Source organism: Sinocyclocheilus rhinocerous, unplaced genomic scaffold (genome assembly GCF_001515625.1).
Source record: "Sinocyclocheilus rhinocerous isolate Xijiao unplaced genomic scaffold, SAMN03320098_v1.1 scaffold105, whole genome shotgun sequence".
Taxonomy (NCBI): domain Eukaryota; kingdom Metazoa; phylum Chordata; class Actinopteri; order Cypriniformes; family Cyprinidae; genus Sinocyclocheilus; species Sinocyclocheilus rhinocerous.
In genome coordinates this window covers 212,524-226,174 of record NW_015631061.1, presented here as the reverse complement: position 1 = coordinate 226,174, position 13,651 = coordinate 212,524, and the positions used below count along the sequence as shown (strand labels likewise).

The following is a 13,651-nucleotide window of genomic DNA, read 5'->3' as shown; positions in this document are numbered from 1 at the left end:
ACAGAACAGTTAGCATGTTTTGCTCAAACTTTCGCCATGGCATTAGAACTAATACACCGTTGTCGCTTGCGAAAACACAATAACGGCACCGTGGGTGTAAACTTACAGATTAAGGGGAGGCTGGTAATATTATAATGAGATCCCTTTGCCACGTCACCAAGTGAGCAAAATCAAACGCGCTCGTTTTCTCAGACGCTTGCACAAAAAGGCTTCCCAAAACAAAGTTACTGGGTTCATCTTTTTCACGTTTCCTTGGTTGGTAGGGGACCTGATAATAGCACTTAAAACCTGGAAAAGTCAGATTTTCATGATATGTCACCTTTAAATGTTACTAGACAACACTTTTATTCAGAAATTTCATTAATAGGTGTTTTGAGAAAATTGTAGAATTTCAGAAGTTAAATTGTAATTTTGTGCCCTTAATATAGCCTTTGACACTGAGAATGACAATGAATCTGACATTCAAAAGTTTGGGTTTATGCAAAAAAAAAAAGAGGACTTTTAATTGGGTAATACTACAGTAAAAACAGTAATATTGTGAAATATTATTTGAATTTAAAATTACTGTTTTCAATTAAAAAATATTTCAAAATGTCAGTTATTCCTGTGATAGCAAAGCTGAATTTTCAGTCAGTGTCACATGGTCCTTCAGAAAACATTCTGATATGCTGATTTGGTGCAAACAGTTGTGCTACTTTTTATATATATTTTAATATTTTACAGTATGTTTTCATATTTTTATGGTGATACTTTTTTTCCAAGATTTTTTGATGAATAGAAAGTAAAAAAACAGCATTTATTTGAAATAGAATTATTTTGTTATGAATGTCTTTACTGTCACTTGTGATCAATTTAATGCATCCTTGCTGAATAGAAGTATTCATTTTAGTCATACTAACCTCAAACTTTGGAATCATAGTTTACAGTCTGGGAAGTAAAATTTTTATCTTGCATGTTTGGTTCCCCACAGAGAGAACAGATGTATGCTGCGCAAGAAATGTTCAAGACCGCAAACAAAGTTACACGGCCAGAAAAAGCCCTCATCCTGGGCTTCATGGCAGGATCTCGAGGTATTATGGGTTTGATTTTATCAGATTTTTTTTACTGTTACTTACTGTTCCTCTATTTTCTAAATGACCCTTCTAATATTTGTCTGTCCCTTCCTCCCAACAGAAAACCCCTGTCCAGAGCAGGGTGACATCATTCAGATCAAACTGAGCGAGCACACAGAAGTACTGCCTAAAGCGGACGGAACCGGCAGCACCACCATGCTGGTGGACACAGTGTTTGAGATGAACTACTCTACTGGGCAATGGACCCGCCTCAAGAAATACAAACCCATAACCAATGTCTCCTGAGGAGGACCGGGTTAACAAACACACACACACACTTGCTCAGCGCGTTTACATAGACACATATGTATACATTCACACACCCCTCTTCAACGCCACCTGAGGAGTGCTTTAAAATACAAATTTCATGTACATGCGCTGTACATATTTACGGGCCAAATTCTGAGGTGTATTGGGAATATGCGCTAGTGAATTTCTGGATATTGGTTTCAGACAGTTGAAAAGGAGTTCCTGTTTGGTTGACCTCATGTCCTATCTCTTTTCCTGCGTTGCCAAAGACAGGGACCTCTTATAAGACTGTTTTCTTTATCTTTTTGTTAATGTTTGTATCGTCTCTCATTTTTAGGCCCATTTCAGATTTCTTAGTGTCTGGGAAATGAGGCAAAATTGAGGCGGGGCTTGTTAGTTTGTGTCTTAACCTACTTTTGATTGACATGTTATTAAGAGATCTTAAAAGGGTACAAACATACTATTACAGTGTCCTATGAACGAAACAAAAAAATCTGTCCATGTGTTTTCACACTGAGAAGGTTTAAAACGTTTTCACGTTCCTCCTTGAACGGAAAAAAAAATGAAAACAATAAACAGTGTAAAACAGGTTATTTTTTGTTTAGTACTCTTCAATAACGTTTTTTTTTTTTTTTAAAAGGAAGAAATAAATGAAAAGGTGTCCAGATTTGAATGAGTCGTTTGCTGAAGCTTTAGTGTAAATAATATTGTATTTATGTTGCACTGCACAACCAGTCACAACCGAATCACTGCCTTTCTAAAAAACCTTCTAGTTGTTGCTAGTTATTTTTACATTTTATTTGTGTGCAAAATCTAAGACACAAATGTTGAACAGATTTTAATGACATAGGTGGCGAATTCTGTATGAATTCTGAAACAAGTAATCGTTGGTACAATACATTTTTTAAGTGGAAAAGCGATTCCAGCTGAATGTTTAGACAGTAAGGTTTAATTTAAGACTTATTCTACAAATGATTTAAAATTAAGTCAATATACGCCTTAACTCGAAGCTATTTGTATGGTTTTGTTACATTCAGTATGCAATGGCAATAACAATAATTTTTTTAATTGAGTGAAAATGTGTTCTGCCCATCTCACATTGACTACACTTAATGACAGGGTCTTTTTCAATACAAGAATACCTTAAAGACAACATTCAGCATACCTGTTACACAGTGTCCTTGTGTTTGGCTGAAATCAGGTAGGATGCAAATAACTAGTTAGAAAAGCCCAGAATGCATTTTCCTCTTGTTCATATTTGTTAATAAATCTGCTTGTATAGATCTGCTAAAATGATTACACTATTTTGCAAGTCATGTCTAAATATTAACTAAAAAAGGCCATAGCTTTTTAACCACTTATTTGTTTTAAAGGGATAGTTCACCCAAAAACTATTTCTGCCGTCATTTACACACCCTCATGTCGATCCAAATCTCTGTGACTTACTTTCTTCTGTGAAACATAAAAGATATTTTGAGAAATGTTTCAATGGGCACCAAAACTGTTTGGTTACCAGCATTCTACAAAATATCTTTGGTATTTCATAGAAGAAAGTCTTAAAGGTCTGAAACGATACGAGACATGAGTACATGATTTTTTGGGTGCCTGTCCCTTTAAATGAACTGGATGAAGCAGTGTTGGTTGAGATTGTCTTTTTACATGCTATGTCATGCCTATAGTTCCAGCATTTCCTCCAGTGTCTTCAGTGCTTAAGCCATTCCAGGATCGACCCAGCCTCCAAAAGCCTTCTCTAGGTAGAGCGCCACAGCCAAAGGCAGATGGTCTTGAAGCTTCCCAGCCACCACCTGAACGCCCAAAGGCAATCGCTCCTTACTCAAACCCAGTGGACACTGGGTCACCGGCAGGCCTAAGATGTTCAGGATCCCTATAGAAATGGGTAAAATGGTTTTCAAATATATTGTCGTTTTCTTTGCTCCATCTACTACTGTTACACACATTTGTTATTGATTAGCCTTGCTGCAACTATACTGATTTTAAACTTAAACATCTATTAAAAGTCTATTCCTGTTTGACCACTCTTACAATGGCTCCTGATATATTTAGTAACTTCTCTTTGCAAATCCACTAAAATGACTGCTTAAGCAATCGTTACCTGTGTAACCGATGTTGTATGGAGTAAAAAGGGGATGGTGGTGTTTGGGTGCGAGTAGAGGATGAGAGGGGTACAGCAGCACTCCATCTGTCCCCAGCAGATCCTCCATCTCTTTCTGCAGTTCTTCCATTTGTTTTAGGATGAACTGAGATGGCTTAGAGCTGTGCGAACTCTCCATCAGAGCCAAACCTGAAATCAGCCACAAGAGAAAAACATGTCCAGCATTAAGTCTCCTCCAGGTTGTTAGTTCGAAAGACATTTTAAGGACAAGAACAGAACAGGACCTAATTATCCCAATAACTCTGAGCAACCACAGTTAAAACGTTACTGTTTCCCTAAAAACTATACAGTATATACATCAGTTTTAGAGTCAGAATGATTAAATTAGAACTAAAACCATAAAAACATGTTAGTTACTTGAAATAAAATATTAACTGAAAAAGAGTAAAATATCAAAAACGTTAAATTATTTTTAGCATTTCATATTTTTATTTAGCTAAAACCTAAAATTAATTTAAAATAAACTACAAAAATAAAAATGACAAAAATGCACAATAAAATGACAAACTTTAAAATTTAATTAAACACTGGAAATATACAAATAAAAGCCAATTCAAAATACTGATAAAAACTAGTAGTATCTCAATGAAATACTAAAATAATACTGGTTTGAGTTTACCAATAGCAGCCACAGTGTGTTCAGATCTTCCAAAAATCCTCTTTATCAGCTCCCAAAAAGGCCACACAGAGCCTCCATCTGCCATTAGCTCAACAAAAGGCTGTGGAGGCTGGAATAAACACAAACGCACACTCAAACTTGCTCTAATTCTCTGAGTGTACTACTTTTGTTGTTATAAGCACTTGTGGTTGCTACAACCTTTTGATACAACCTTTAATAAATTGAATGTCAAGGCAACATCAGGTAGGCCTACTACACCTTGCCATCTTTGTCAGGTAGAGCCAAGAATGTGTCCCAGATCTGAAAAGAGTATTTGAGTTGAGGAAAACTAACTTCCTTAACCTTAACTCCCAGATCTGCCTCTAAGCGTGCAGCCACCTGTGATCAGAAACAATAAAAAACAAACTTTTCAAATAAAGTACTTTGCATATATTCAGCAATGCAACTGATTACAGAAGCATTCATGCTTATTTATGTTATGCATGTATTATATGTTCTTCTCGCCCTTTTTTGAGCTTGAATGAGCTGGTTATCTACTGGAGATGTCAGTGGAGATCCACCATCATCTACTACAGTGAAGAAACGAAACTTTTTCAGATCCACCTCTTCTGAGAGGGAGAGCCTATAGAAAATATATACTTGGTGTCAGAACTGACTTGTAGAAACATGATATTTGTGTTATCTGGTTTATTTCTTTGTCAGATGTACTTGTCTGCAGTGGGTCCAGCCATAATCTTCAGAAGAGGGAGCAGGTCTTCAGCGTAGCGACACATTGGACCAGAACCTGAGTAGTCATTTTGGAGCCCCGTGCATGAAGGAAACTGACCGTCATTTGACACCACATCTAAAAGGTAATAAAACTCTCTCTCTTTATCAGAGGCGGACAAAGTACTCAACTCCATTACTTGAGTGAAAGTACAGATAGAAATGTAGTGGAGTGAAAAGTACAATATTTGTCTTTCAAATGTAGTGAAGTTAAAGTCATAAGTTCCCAGAAAAAATAATACTCAAGTAAAGTACCGATACTCGAAAAGTGTACTTAAGTACAATACTTAAGTAAATGTACTTAGTTACTGTCCGCCTCTGCTCTTTATGAGCTATACAGATTTTTTCCCTACTAACAGAAAGATTATTGTGTTTTTTGCTGATTGTTCCCACAGCAAAACGCATACCTTTTGAAGGTTTATGGCCGAATATCCCATTGAAAAAACATGGCAGGCGGATACTTCCTCCAATGTCAGAACCGATGCCTATCACAGATGCACCACTACCAATGATGCTTCCCTCTCCACCTACCAGAGAAAGAATTGGTGTTTATTACAATAATATTGTATATGTTTTGTCAACCTTTCAACATAAACCGGAACATGAGTGCAAAATCATTGACTAATGCAGTCTAATTTTTGTACAGTCAATTTATATAAGGTTTATAAAAAGCTGTTTTTCTGATTTTTTTTTAGCAAGACCTGAGCTTCCTCCACACATCCTCTCGAGGTCATAGGGGTTACTGGTGATCCCATAGAGGTGGTTGCTGGACTCCATCCACATGCAAAGCTCACTGGTGTTGGTGACTCCCAGAGGAATTGCTCCAGCTCTCTTCAACAGAGCCACAGGAGGAGCATCCACACTGGCAAGTACTTTACCGCGGGATTTCAACCCGCCAGAATTGGGCATACCTGTTGCAGCAGTCAGATAACATGAATCAATATCATTTCTAGTATCCTTTTCAGTTCTATAATTATCAAGCTTGTCTCTATGAGTGAGCAGTAGAGGAGTGTGGGAAAAATGTATCCATCCTGGATCAACAAGCAGCCTTTACTAATACAATTGATAGTAATATTGATAGGAAACATTATAACCATTCAAATAAATGTTTTATGTCCATGTGTTATATTTTTAGTGAACAGTCATTTGATCATCCAGATTGGATGACCAATAATTTTCTCCTATTAAATTCGGATAAGACAGAGATATTACTTATTGGACCAAAAGACAGTACACAGAATCTTTTGGATTACAATTTGCAACTAAACGGATGTACTGTTACTTCCTCTACAGTCAAAAATCTGGGTGTTATATTAGATAGCAACTTGTCTTTTGAAAATCATATTTCCCATGTTACAAAAACAGCATTCTTCCATCTTAGAAACACTTGCTATAAGTTTGATTTCATCATATGATAATTGCTGTTAATAGTGTTCATCGTCTGTTTGATTACGTCTTTAATTGATTTTTCCATACATTTCTGCCATATGTACATTAACTGACAGTCACCACTGATAAGCTACCACTAAATATTGTAGAAACTTAATTTGCTGTAAAGTTGCTTTGCAATGATTTGTATCGTGAAAAGCGCTATACAAATAAACTTGAATTGAATTGAAAACTTGAATAAGCAGGAATGAATCTCAAAATAAACCTCTTTAGGGTGATACTGATACATGCAAGGCAGAGAGCATTATGGGAAGTGTACCCTGTAGAGCGAATGACTCTTTGACAGACAGAGGAACTCCCAGCAGAGGAAATCGGTTCCTCAGAACTTCCTCTCCTCCATTCTCCTCCTCTATTAGTTTATCTGCACGAGCGGCCTCCTGAATGGCGACTGAGAACCTGAAAGAGAGGACAGGGTACACTTATAGTGAAATGTCCTGTACAGTCACGTATTAACATTGTTATGCCTCACTAAAGCAAGTGCTCACCTGTCTTTGACCAAAGCATTGAGCAGTGGGTTCACCTCCTGTATCCTATCAATGTAGGCCTGCACAACCTCTACACTAGTAACCTAAACTTACAAATCAAATAGATTAATACTCAATATTACAAAAGACCATGGCAAAACACAGAATTGCTGGTTCTTTTAGTCTAGTTCAGTCTGCAGTGGTGAATCTGTAAGTGTAGTGATGTTGTTTGAGGACTTACAAGCACTTACATTATCAGAGGCCCGTTAAACATTGGGTTTAATATATTTTGCCCCGCCTGTAGTCTAAAGTGTTATTACTGGCTTTGGATACTAATAATTTTTAGTAAGTTTACTAAATATGTTCTCATATGTTTCATATCTCATTTGAAAATTGTTCCTTGTTGGCATCTTTGGTTCCATGAAAAACCTTTAACATCCATAGAACATTTCCATTCCGTTCTTTAATTATATTTAGATTATTAAATATAATTATTTTAAGAACTGTTTTCTGAAGTTCAAAATAGTTTTTCTATGGCATCACTGAAAAAAAGGAACCTTTTTGAACCTTTTGAGTGTATATCACGTTGCTCCAAATCATCATTAGGATATTAAGTAAAAATCATGTTGCATCAAGATATTTTGTAAATTTCCTACCGTAAATATATCAAAACGTAATTTTTTATTAGTAATATGCATTGGCGAGTAAGGCGATTTTCTCAGTATTTTGATTTTTTTTGCACCCTCAGATTCCAGATTTTTAAATAGTTGTATCTCATCCAAATATTGTCCTAACAAACCACACATCAATGGAAAGCTTATTTATTCTTAGTGCTGCGTTCGACACTATAGATCATGACATACTCCTAGATCGATTACAAAATTATACAGGTATTCAAGGGCAGGCTTTAAGATGGTTTAGATCCTACCTGTCCGATTGCTACCATTTTGTTCATTTCATATGTACATTAATTGACAGTCACCACTGATAAGCTACCACTAAATATTGTAGAAACTTAATTTGCTGTAAAGTTACTTTGCAACGATTTGTATCGTAAAAAGCGCTATACAAATAAACTTGAATTGAAAACTTGAATTGAATATTCAGCTTTCAGATGATGTATAAATCTCAATTTTGAAAAATGTACCCTTATGACTGGTTTTGTGGTCCAGGGTCACATATGCTTTTTTTCTTTGGAATATAAACAAACTTGCTAGTTACAATTTAAAGACTGCTTGATTTTAATAATACATTTAAATATATTTAATAATAATATTTTTACATTTGTTATTTAGTAAGCAGAAAAATCTGAAAAAGCACAGTGTAATATATACTGTATTTTCTCCACATGTAGGAGCTTTGGACGTAAGGTCATAGGCATTGAGCCATGATCGACATTTATTGTGCCAGATCATTTGCACTTCAGAGCCCTTTGTGACAATTATCCATGATAAAGTTGACAAGATAACCTAAGATTACTTAAGTCCAGTTAAGAAATATATGCCATTTAAACCTTTGGAATAGAGACACTGTTACTGCAACAAGTTACATTTCAGCTGGGTGCTGACCTGTCATTCTTGTAGTGCACACTATAGCCACTGATGCCTGGCAAAATAGAACCAGTGTTATTTGTGAAACAGCTTTTCTTTAAATGTGCAAAAAGAAACCTAAACATAAAACACACAGAGTACTCTTTACAAGATATGATGCAGTTATTGGTTATCTTTCATTCATTATTCCACTATAAATCCAGGCCAGCACCCAAAACAAACTCAATCACTCTCAATCACAATGACATAACACTCATTTTAAATACAATCCCTAATGCTCAGCTGTGACAGAACTAATTGCAAGGAAAAGCTCAAACCTCTCTTCTGCGTATCTTCTCAGCCAGTTGCACTGCAGAGAGAGTAAGCAGTGGGTTTCTGATTGGAGGGAGATGTTTTGGTCGCTTTGTGCCGGGTGAGACCAGCCTAAAGAGAGCCAGGAACAGCCTGGGCACGAGGACCAGCAGGAAGCACCGCACACGCTCTCCGATTGTCAAAGCCATTGTGGCGAAGGCAAAAATCACATGGTAAGAAATGTAAAGCGCAGTGCACACATGCCACTCCCACAGCTATTTATCTCTATAGATGCTGAACTTTGACCTCATTTATCTCCCATGTAGACAGTGTTGGGAAGGTTACTTTGGAAATGTAATAGGTTACACAGGATTCATATATTGTCTTTTTTGCGGCTTAATATTCTCAGACACTAGTCCATATCGCGTTTTGATTCAAGTGTACTGACCTACTTTTGATGTATTCGTCCAAAATGTGGCATATTCCGTCCGCGTTAGGCTATAGGACTTCCGTTTTTATGACTGGATTCTACGAACCAGTCTGTGTTTTCCGCATCGCGGAAATTATAGGGCCGTATGTCTCAGAGTAGTCAGTGCAATTTGGGAAATAAATCAATTAAATCTGTATGTGGATGTGTGTAAATATTCAAATGTAATCCCCTTTGTAATCGTTAACATTTTCATAAGTAACTGTAATTTAATTACACATTTTTTCTTAGTAACTGTAACTGATTACAGTTCCATTTATTTTGTAATTAAATTACGTAACGCCGTTACATGTAACTAGTTACTCCCCAACACTGCATATAGATAATATAGTGCTATTCTTACAGTACAATACAGATGCAGTCACCACACGTATGGTCACGTGGAGGTTTTGTACACAGGTGTCGACGCAACACTAGGGTCAATAAGGGACATTGGGATGAGAAAGTTAATAGAAAATCCAAGTTAATACTTTGATCTAAGGAGGATCCCTTTCTAGTCAGATCTACGACACAGTGATGTGTATCTGGTTTAGCACAAGTGTTTGTAAAATATTTAAGGCCTTTTGTCTATGCACATCTTAATATAAATGATTTTATCATCATCCAAAATGAATAATCCTTTTTACTGTCCCATTGTGCAATACTTCTGTAAGCAGAATTGTTCTATAAACTGACATTTAAACAAAAATGTTTCCTTCCGAATCCTTGTAATATTTGTGATGGTTGGTTAGTTAAAAAGGCATAAAACAGCATAGCACTAATTGTTTATTAATTGGGCAACACTTTACAATAAGGTCCCATTATAGTCCGTTAATGCATTAACTTACAGTGAGCATACATTTGTTACATTCATATTTGTTAACATTAGTTAATAAAAATACAACTGTTCATTGTTATTTAATGTTAGCGCAAGTACATTTTAATAATATACTATATATTGAAATTAACATTAAGCAAGATTAATAAATGCTTTAGAATTATTTTGAATTGTTATTTCATGGTAACTAATGCAGTTAACTTAAGTTAACAAATTGAACTTTTTTGTAAAGTGTTATCTGATATTTATAGTGTTATTTATTATATTTTTTCCATAGTAAATGAGTTTTTTTGTTTATAAAAATTATATATAATATAATATCATTTTTTTAAAAAGACAAAAATGTTTTTATTCACATGGGGGAAAATCATACTTTTTTAATATGTATTCTTCAAGTTGTATTGTTGTTAAAATCATGACTGATTACATTCTAGTTTTTCCCTCTCATATGCAAAAAATATCTAAGAAACAAGTGCAATGAAACTGATATTGTTTCAGTCATATATACTATATATTGAAATTAACATTAAGCAAGATTAATAAATGCTTTAGAATTATTTTGAATTGTTATTTCATGGTAACTAATGCAGTTAACTTAAGTTAACAAATTGAACTTTTTTGTAAAGTGTTATCTGATATTTATAGTGTTATTTATTATATTTTTTCCATAGTAAATGAGTTTTTTTGTTTATAAAAATTATATATAATATAATATCATTTTTTAAAAAAGACAAAAATGTTTTTATTCACATGGGGGAAAATCATACTTTAAATATGTATTCTTCAAGTTGTATTGTTGTTAAAATCATGACTGATTACATTCTAGTTTTTCCCTCTCATATGCAAAAAATATCTAAGAAACAAGTGCAATGAAACTGATATTGTTTCAGTCATGGCTTCCCCCAGCAGATCTAGAGTATTATTTGTCTGAAGAAGTACTCTTTCTTCTGGTATGTCCAGCCACCTAATAAACAAACATTACTTCCAGCTGATTAGATATTCTTAACAAATGGTCCCAACAACAAATGTTGTGTTAACCTTCTTCATGGCCTAATATAAAACAGATATGTATCAAACACATCCATAGAAGAGGAATACTTAATCTGTTCCATATAAAGAAAATATGGGAGGAGCTATGAGACTGATGTAGCTGGGTGGAAACTTTCAGTGAAATGAAACCAACCATCTGCAAACTGAAAACCAACAATCTAGAAAATCTTTTTTACCTTTAAACAACAAAATGTTTAGCTATCCATTTGCACGCAAGATGTATGCGAGGACAGCTGATACTCAAAGGTATGTGATAGAAATATAGGATAGAAAAAAATGTTAGTGGTCTTATTCGGTTCTTATTCAGTGTATGGTATAAAACAGAGCAATCCAGGAATCATGAGTCAAATGCTCAGCTAGTTGTCTTTTGTTACAGCACTAAAATAATATCAGAGTTGTATTAAATGTATGTAATTTTGCTTGCTTCTAAAAAGACGAAAAGTATGTTGTCATTTTCTCTCACATCTTAAAGACTTGAGAAGCATGAAGTATATGAGCAGACTGACTAAATACAGAGCAGTGAAAGCGTCATCATGTTTACAGCCCTTTATTTTATATCATTTAAATCGTTTGAATTCCTGTCACAGTCTGTCCAAGGATATTTCAGCCTTCAAAATAAAAAGTTTTCCCCCATGATTATTGCTAACATGAGATGAAAACATTTAATATGAATTTTAATTATATGAACATATATATTTATTTTAATTATTTTGAAAATAAACATACATACAACATATTTGGATATCTTTAAGTTTTAAGAAGTATGTGTTGTTATTTTACTCTTATGAATGGTGATGATTTTTGCTGTAAATAAGACCTGATGTGTTTTTTTTATTATTTATTTAAATATTCAAAAGGGCGAAAGCAATGGCAGAATCTCTAAATCCACAAGAGAAAAGGAGGAATTTATCTTGTAAGTCAGTAACCCTCATAAAATAATGGATTATTGATCTGAAGGTTTTTTTTTTTAATTTAATGTGAGAAATGTACTTTTTGTATCTCACTTATATCTCTTTTTTTCAGCCCTGGCGTCCTCCACTGGTTCTCTGACTGAGGAGCTCCAGTGTTACATCTGTCTGGATGTGTACACTGATCCAGTCTCCACTCCATGTGGACACAACTTCTGCAAGATGTGTCTGAAAAAATGCTGGGACAACAGTCACGACTACAGCTGCCCAATTTGTAAAGAATCATTCAAACAAAAACCTAAGCTCAAGGTCAATACAACAATCAGAGAGGTTGTAGATCACTACAAAAAGAAAAATCATCTGGAAATGCCTGTGGTGTTGTGTGATATCTGTACAGAGACAAAACAGAAAGCCCTGAAGTCGTGCCCTACGTGTCAGAGCTCTTTCTGTGAGGCTCACCTGGAGCGTCATTTGAGGGTTCCAGGTTTAAAACAACACAGACTGATAGATCCTGTAAAAAATCTCCAGGATCATTTGTGTCAGAAACACGACAGACCTCTGGAGCTGTTCTGTAGAGATGATCAGACATGTGTGTGTGTGATCTGCACTGTGACCAAACACAAGACTCACAACAATGTTCCTGTAGAGCAGGAGAGTGAAGTGAAAAGGGTAGGAAATACCAACATGAAAACATTTAAAATTTGTACTCAGTTACTCAAAATAAGATGTGCAGTCCCTTAGTTTATCTTTGTATATGTAATCCTCGTTTTTTTTTTTTCAGGATAGCTTTTAATTTATTTTACTTTATTATTTTGTATTTATGTATGTTTACACTTTTTTAGAAATATGTTTTATTACACCTGATAACTCTTGTTTACTTTAAATGCCTTGTGAAGCTTGCTTTTAATTATTATTCTCTGGCCGTAGAGTCAGCTGATAAAGACTCAGACAGATGTGCAGCAAATGATCCAGGACCGAATGAAGAAGATTGAACAAATCCAACACTCAGTAAAGCTCAGAAAAGTAAGTTTATATATTCAAGTTTATTAAAATCATCATGTGTCAGATTCATGAAAAAAAATTAACTTTTTTGAAATGCAAATATCTGACAAATCAAATATATATATATGTGTATGTTTTTAAGATGTTTGCATTTCAAAAAAAACTAAAGTTCTTTTCATAAATCTGACTAATCAGAAAAACACTGAAAAAGAGAAAGCAGACAGCGTTGAGCTGTTCACTAGTCTGATCCACTCCATTGAGAGTTGTCAGTCTGAGCTGCTGGAGGTGATGGAGCAGAAGCAGAAAGCAGCAGAGAATCAGGCTGAAGAGCTGATTAAAGAGCTGGAGCAGGAAATCACTGAACTAGAGAGGAGAAACACTGAGCTGGAGCAGTTCTCACACACTGAAGATCACCTGCACCTCCTACAGGTCAGTGTCTCTCTCTGCTCACATCACAGGATAACACTTAAAAGAACACTCCACTATTTTTGAAAATAGGCTCATTTTCCAACTCCCCTAGAGTTAAACAGTTGAGTTTTACCGTTTTCGAATCCATTCAGCCGATCTCCGGGTCTGGCGGTAGCACTTTTAGCTGTAGCTTAGCATAGATCGAGTCTGATTAGACCGTTAGCATCTCGCTCAAAAATGACCAAAGAGTTTCTATATTTTTCCAATTTAAAACCTGACTCTTCTGTAGTTACATCGTGTACCAAGA

The 13,651-nt window shown here is 35.2% G+C and overlaps 3 protein-coding genes across 4 annotated transcripts in view; 2 read left to right on the top strand and 1 right to left on the bottom strand.

Moving 5' to 3' along the window:
* Window positions 1-1,989, top strand: part of LOC107741467 (negative elongation factor A-like) — a 7,476-nt gene extending 5,487 nt beyond the window's left edge. The window contains exons 10-11 of the mRNA XM_016554201.1: window positions 971-1,070; window positions 1,174-1,989. Of these exons, the coding sequence (XP_016409687.1) occupies window positions 971-1,070; window positions 1,174-1,358 (285 nt within the window). The 3' untranslated portion in view covers window positions 1,359-1,989. The remainder of the gene's footprint in view (window positions 1-970; window positions 1,071-1,173) is intronic.
* An 857-nt stretch (window positions 1,990-2,846) lies between these two features.
* On the bottom strand, window positions 2,847-8,900 carry faah2b (fatty acid amide hydrolase 2b). Its single transcript, XM_016554200.1, has 11 exons — window positions 8,699-8,900; window positions 6,853-6,935; window positions 6,627-6,763; window positions 5,620-5,829; window positions 5,326-5,445; window positions 4,862-4,997; window positions 4,658-4,775; window positions 4,412-4,531; window positions 4,154-4,262; window positions 3,475-3,663; window positions 2,847-3,246 (listed from the first exon to the last, which is right to left on the bottom strand). The coding sequence occupies exons 1-11, from the start codon at window positions 8,879-8,881 to the stop codon at window positions 3,071-3,073; spliced, it is 1,581 nt and encodes a 526-aa protein (XP_016409686.1). The 5' UTR covers window positions 8,882-8,900; the 3' UTR covers window positions 2,847-3,070.
* The window catches only part of btr09 (bloodthirsty-related gene family, member 9), an 8,587-nt gene continuing 3,771 nt past the window's right edge, over window positions 8,836-13,651 (top strand). The window contains exons 1-5 of one of the 2 annotated variants that reach the window (XM_016554199.1): window positions 8,836-8,905; window positions 11,884-11,939; window positions 12,050-12,603; window positions 12,862-12,957; window positions 13,132-13,365. In XM_016554199.1, the coding sequence (XP_016409685.1) occupies window positions 11,894-11,939; window positions 12,050-12,603; window positions 12,862-12,957; window positions 13,132-13,365 (930 nt within the window). In that variant the 5' untranslated portion in view covers window positions 8,836-8,905; window positions 11,884-11,893. Of the gene's footprint in view, window positions 8,906-11,048; window positions 11,273-11,883; window positions 11,940-12,049; window positions 12,604-12,861; window positions 12,958-13,131; window positions 13,366-13,651 lie in introns of those variants that run through there. The other variant, XM_016554198.1, reaches the window with a different exon arrangement.

Coding starts and splice junctions, on each gene's coding strand:
- faah2b (XM_016554200.1), bottom strand. CDS start 8,881: ATGGCTTTGACAATCGGAGAGCGTGTGCGGTGCTTCCTGCTGGTCCTC. Junction 4,532..4,657: donor TCATTCAAGCTCAAAAAAGG/GCGAGAAGAACA, acceptor TTCTGATCACAG/GTGGCTGCACGCTTAGAGGC. Junction 4,263..4,411: donor TACCTGACAAAGATGGCAAG/GTGTAGTAGGCC, acceptor TGTTTATTCCAG/CCTCCACAGCCTTTTGTTGA.